Below are 6,343 nucleotides of genomic sequence, written 5' to 3'. Positions count from 1 at the left end.
CGAACCGTGTATGGATTTTTTTCCTGAGTACTTGCCATAAGATGGTATAACGTAACAAACTTTGGCAAATTGGCAAATTTCATGAAAAAGTTTTTATACTCAAAAATTTTAAAATATTCGTTGAGCAGCAAAACCAAAATATGTAATCGATAGAGGATCAATAGACAAATCGAACCGTATATTGATTTTTTTCCTGAGTACTTGCCATAAGACGGTATAACGTAACAAACTTTGACAAAATTGCAAAATTTAATGAAAAAGTTTTTATACCCAAAAATTTTAAAATATTCGTTGAGCAGCAAAACTAAAATATGTCATCAATAGGGGATCAATAGACAAATCGAACCGTGTATTGATTTTATCCCTGAGTACTTTCCATTAGCCGGTGTACCGTAACAAACTTAGAAAAATTCGCAAATTTAATGAAAAAGTTGTTATAGTACAAAATTTTAAAATATTCGTTGAGCAGCAAAACTATAATATGTAATCGATATGGTATTAATAAACAAATCGAACCGTATATAGATTTTGTTCCTGAGTACTTGCCATAAGACGATATAACGTAACAAACTTTTTCATTAAATTTGCGAATTTTTCAAAGTTTGTTACGTTATACCGTCTTACAGCAAGTACCTAGGAAAAAAACCTTTATACCGTTCGATTTGTCAATTGATTTCCTATCGATGACATAGTTTAGTTTTGCTGCTCAACGAATATTAAAAAAAAATTAGTATAAAAATTTTCATTAAATTTGCCAACTTGCCAATTTTCAAAAGTTTGTTACTTTATACCGTCTTATGGCAAGTATTCAGGAAAAAATCTACATACGGTTCGATTTGGCTATTGATTCCCTATCGATCACATGTTGTAGTTTTGCTGCTCAACGAATATTTTAAAATTTTGTACTATTACAACTTTTTCATCAAATTTGCGAATTTTTCTAAGTTTGTTACGGTACACCGGCTAATGGAAAGTACTCAGGGATAAAATCAATACACGGTTCGATTTGTCTATTGATCCCCTATTGATGACATATTTTAGTTTTGCTGCTCAACGAATATTTTAAAATTTTTGAGTATAAAAACTTTTTCATTAAATTTTGCAATTTTGTCAAAGTTTGTTACGTTATACCGTCTTATGGCAAGTACTCAGGAAAAAAATCTATATACGGTTCGATTTGTCTATTGATCCTCTATCGATGACATATTTTGGTTTTGCTGCTCAACGAATGTTTTAAAATTTTTGGGTATAAAAAATTTTTCATTAAATTTTGCAAATTTTTCAAAGTTTGTTACGGTATACCGGCTAATAGCAAGTACTCAGGAAAAAATCTTTCTACGGTTCGATTTGTCTATTGATCCCCTATCGATGTCATATTTTGGTTTTGCTGCTCAACGAATATTTAAAAATTTTTTAGTATAAAAACTTTTTCATTAAATTTGTCAATTTGCCAATTTTCCAAAGTTTGTTACGTTATACCATTGATCCCCTATCGATGCCATATTTTGGTTTTGCTGCTCAACGAATATTTAAAAATTTTTGAGTATAAAAAATTTTCATTAAATTTGCCAATTTGCCAAAGTTTGTTACGTTATACCGTCTTATGGCAAGTACTCAGGAAAAAAATCTATATATGGTTCGATTTGTCTATTGATCCCCTATCGATGCCATATTTTGGTTTTGCTGCTCAACGAATATTTAAAAATTTTTGTGTATAAAAACTTTTTCATTAAATTTTGCAAATTTGTCAAAGTTTGTTACGGTATACCGGCTAACAGCAAGTACTCAGGAATCTATATACGGTTCGATTTGTCTATTGATCCCCTATCGATGTCATATTTTGGTTTTGCTGCTCAACGAATATTTTAAAATTTTTGAGTATAAAAACTTTTTCATTAAATTTTGCAAATTTGTCAAAGTTTGTTACGGTATACCGTCTTATGGCAAGTACTCAGGAAAAAAATCTATATATGGTTCGATTTGTCTATTGATCCTCTATCGATGACATATTTTGTTTTTGCTGCTCAACGAATATTTAAAAATTTTTGAGTATAAAAACTTTTTCATTAAATTTTGCAAATTTGTCAAAGTTTGTTACGGTATACCGGCTAATAGCAAGTACTCAGAAAAAAAATCTTTATACGGTTCGATTTGTCTATTAATACCCTATCGATCACATATTATAGTTTTCCTGCTCAACGAACATTTTTAATTTTTTAAGCATAAACACCTTTGTTAAATTTGTAAAACCTTCAAAGTTTGTTACATCACAGCATTTCATAGAAAGTACTTTGAAGAACACTTAATATTTAGAATGATTCGTTTTTCGATTCGCTATTAATAACACATTTCAGATTTAGTGCTCAAAGAGGATTTTAATGTTTATTTGGATATTTAAATATTTCACAAATATATCAATGAGTTTGTTATGGTTTGTTATCTTTTTGTTTACGTTTTTTATGTATTTTCTTCTTTGTTTATATTTTTTATGTTCTTATCCACGTGTATACACAAAAAAGTACTTTCCGTGCAACTCTGAAAAAAGTTTGCCAAAAAGCCCCCTGTTTGTTTTCTTCTTGTACGTGATGGAATCATGCATTAAATATTTTTCAGCAATTCTATAAAAAAATTTGCATGTGTGTTAGACCTAGTTTACACTAGGAAACTTTTTCGGAAAACTCTTGATTTTGTGCGTGATATCAAGTTTTCCAAAAAAGTTTCCCAGTGTGAACCAGGTCTTAGTATAATCATTTTGTATGTGTTAGTCTTGGTCATTCATTTCTTCCCTGCCAGCAAATTTGAGTTTAATTTTTGGATACATGAACTAAATAGTCACTATAAAGGCTCAATTTTATTTTTCTCAGTGCTAAGTTAAAAAAATTTACGAAAACAAAATACATTACTTTCTAATTTTGATCATAATTTTGTTAAATTTTATTGCGTTTTAATATATCAAAAGGAAAGTTAAATGATAATGATAAGCAGATAGGATAAAAATTAAAAAGACGAACACTATTTAATACAAGCAGATAGGATAAAAATTAAAAAGACGAACACTATTTAATACAATAAGATAGTTTATATGTTCTCACTTCCTCCGGCCTGGTCCACACTAGGAAACTTTCGTTGAGAAAATTTTTCTTAATTCTCTTTTAAAATTTCCTTAATGTCCACACATAGAAACTTTTGTTTCAGAAACTACGTGTAAATTGCATTGATTTGTTGTTGTACGAATGAGAACAATAACAAAACAAGTTTCCGAGAACGGGAAACTCCGTATCGCGAAGGAGATGAATGATATTCTTTCTCTCTCATGCAAAATCAAAAGTTTCCCAAAAAAAAAAAAACGTTTTCTAGTGTGGACAGGCAGTTAGATACTTGTCCGCTTATTTGTTAAATGAACGATGATAAGCTATGTACTGTTTTTGTGTCTTTTATAGAGAGTTAAATTTTATTTTTTCCATCCCTAGATAATTTCACACACTATTTTTGTTCTTGCTCTATTTTATTGTTATAAATTATATACACAATCCCACTTTTTTATCTCTCGGAATCCGTTTTTCTATAAAAACTGAAAATTTGTAAATAAAGCGATTTGATACTTAACCGGCTTACAATCGATTTTAAGCCGCTGCTGATATTTTTACTGTCAGCAGCCGCCGTTGCTAATATTTGTCGGCACAGGGCTCTGATAAACACTTATTACCAAATCGTGATTCGGTGAAGGAATTTTGTGTAAAAAAGGTTTTATTTTCGAGGCATACGTATTATATAATATTTAATTCAATATAATCATGCAAGGACTTGGTTTACAAAGTATTAAAAAGAATCCAGCAGTAAGTAAACTAATTTATTGATTTTTGGAGAAAATATAAATTTTGTTACATAATATGTATAACGAATATATAGCTTATTCCGCTCTACGTCTGTGTTGGAGCTGGAGCTTGTGCTGCTGTATTTTACATATTCCGTTTGGCTACCAGAAATCCAGATGTAACATGGAATCGTTCATCCAATCCAGAGCCATGGCAGGAATACAAAGATAAACAATATAAGGTATGTTTATTATAAGAAGTCTAAATTATATGGAAGAATAACAATGTTTTTTTTTAAGTTTTACTCTCCTATCAGGGACTACAGCAAAGTTAAATCTCCAGCACCAAACTATGAAGAATAATAAGAATACTTATTTTCAATATACCTAAATTTTAGTCGCTGCAATAAAGGATTAAAAAAGTTTTAACTTCAAAAAAATTTGTTTTTAATTTTTTAGGGAAACAAAGAATAGCTATCATTAACAGCTATAACTCTCATGCCCGTTACAGAATGCCATTCCTTACAAAAGTATAATTATTAAGCAACACAACTTTATAATATGTGTGCTCCTTTCCTGACTGGGTTGCAAGTTTTTATAATAAGTCGTTCTCATACTAAAATTTTAATGTATTTTGTTATACCCACCATAAAAAAAGATGAGTGGCATATATTCCATAGTTGACCCTACTCCTTATATATCGTCTCTCCAAAAAATGACTATCGACCACTACTGACTTAAAAATACGAGTTTAGCGCTGAAAGTTTCTACGAGCAAAAATCTTCCTAATTTTATGAAGAACGGCTCATAATCCCATATAAGGTCCCCTTCCAAAAATTGACTAACGCTCACTGCTGGATAGAATGTACGAGTATACCGCTAAAATTCGACATAATTTTTTATGAGCACAAATCTCCAAAGGGCTTAAATTAAGCGTTCTGATCCAGCTGATTTTAAAACTTTTGTTTATACCACATGATAGTACTTGTTCTTGTGACTTCAACAAAGGAACAAAAATTATTCGCTCTATTAAGGTTCGGGAGTTTTTGGCCTTCAAAGGTCTGATATATAATTGTATATATCTCGATCACTGATAAATGGATATGGTCGATATGGGTATCATTGGAAAGGTCTTTGACAGAGCAGTCCACTGATGTGTTAGATGACAAATATTATTAACCCATTGAGAACCAGGGTGAATTTTTTTGTTTTTCCTTTGACTTTTTTTAAAAAAGTACCGTTATCTCTAAAACATATCGATATGACGGTACCTCATCTTATATAAAAGTATGTAGACAACAATTGGGGCTTTCCTTTGATATATGTTTGAAAGCTATAACCCATGAAATGCAGGAGTTATTTAAGTTTAAAATTTTATATTTTTGTAAATTTTGATTTTTATCATGTAATTATAAATCTCAAGTGTTTATTATTTGATATGGTTAATATCGGTATCAGTGGATAGGTCTCTGTAATACCTTTCAATTGATGTATATTTTAACTTATATCATTAACACATTGACATCCAGGGTCAATTTGTATATAGTTTTTTTATTTTTTTACTAAAGTACCGTTATCTCGAAAATAAATCGATATAAATGTACTTTATGTCACATGAAATTTTATATAGAACGTGTAGATAACAGTTGGAGCTTTTTAGGATATACGTTTAAATTCTGTAAGTTATGAAGTCCAGGAGTTTTTTAAGTTAGTTCAGAAAGTAAGCTTATCTAGGTGAAATGATGAAATAAAACGTAATGACGGTGAAATTTTGTGAAATGAGAAATGGAATGAAGGTAAAGTTTGGTGAAAAGTTTTAATTGAGGAAAATAATGTAAGACTGCGCTGCAGGCGAAAAATTATTTAAAAAAAATCGCGCGATTTTTTTTAAATAATTTTTCACATTTTAGTAAAATGATTGAAATATGAAAAAAGGCGGATAGTGCCGTAGGATAAAATTTTTTGGTGATATGATTGAATTGTAAAAGAAAACATCATTGCGCCGCAGGCGAAAAATTATTTCAAAAAAATCGCGCGATTTTTTTGAAATAATTTTTCATTTTAAAAAAAGGTTTTCCCTAATTGAAGATATGAAATATGAATGTGTTAGAAATATTATTTCATATACGATGTACCTACATCATGTATGTATGTATGTATGTATGTATGTATGTATGTATGTCTGTCTGTATGTATATATGTATGTATACTATTCGAAAAAAGTTAAAAATAGTCGGAAAAAAATCAAAAAGTAGGAAAGTCGGAAAAGGTCGAAAACTCGAATATAGTAGAAAAAAAGTAAGAAATAGTCAAAAATTTAAAAAAAAGTAAAAAGAGTCTAAAAATCGTAAGAAGTTAGAAAAAGTCGAAAAGTCGACTATTTATAAAATACTAAAAGTCTAAGTGTCGACTTTTAACTAAAGTCAAAAAATGGACTTTGCATAAAATGAAAAAGTCAAAAAAGTCGGTTTTTAACTAAATGCAAAAAGTCGACTTTTCGTTTCAACAATAGAACCCTAATTACAATTA

General features: G+C 29.7%; 1 protein-coding gene across 1 annotated transcript; it reads left to right on the top strand.

Annotated features, from left to right (window-relative positions):
* The first annotated feature begins 3,674 nt into the window (after positions 1-3,674).
* On the top strand, positions 3,675-4,254 carry LOC111689482 (cytochrome c oxidase subunit NDUFA4). The gene is made up of 3 exons (XM_023451955.2): positions 3,675-3,836; positions 3,910-4,056; positions 4,115-4,254. Exons 1-3 carry the CDS (start codon positions 3,795-3,797, stop codon positions 4,175-4,177), a joined length of 252 nt encoding a protein of 83 aa, XP_023307723.1. The 5' UTR covers positions 3,675-3,794; the 3' UTR covers positions 4,178-4,254.
* The last annotated feature ends 2,089 nt before the right edge of the window (positions 4,255-6,343 follow it).

Source organism: Lucilia cuprina, chromosome 4, assembly GCF_022045245.1.
Source record: "Lucilia cuprina isolate Lc7/37 chromosome 4, ASM2204524v1, whole genome shotgun sequence".
In the NCBI taxonomy this organism is placed as follows: Eukaryota; Metazoa; Arthropoda; class Insecta; order Diptera; family Calliphoridae; genus Lucilia; species Lucilia cuprina.
Note: the sequence above shows the minus strand (reverse complement) of the source record. Positions and strands in the feature narration are given on the sequence as shown.

Bases quoted from the DNA above. Each gene is read 5' to 3' on its own strand.
- LOC111689482 (XM_023451955.2), top strand. From the start codon at position 3,795: ATGCAAGGACTTGGTTTACAAAGTATTAAAAAGAATCCAGCA. The intron at 3,837-3,909 runs GTAAGTAAACTA...ACGAATATATAG, and splicing joins GTATTAAAAAGAATCCAGCA to CTTATTCCGCTCTACGTCTG. The intron at 4,057-4,114 runs GTATGTTTATTA...TTTTTTTTTAAG, and splicing joins ACAAAGATAAACAATATAAG to TTTTACTCTCCTATCAGGGA.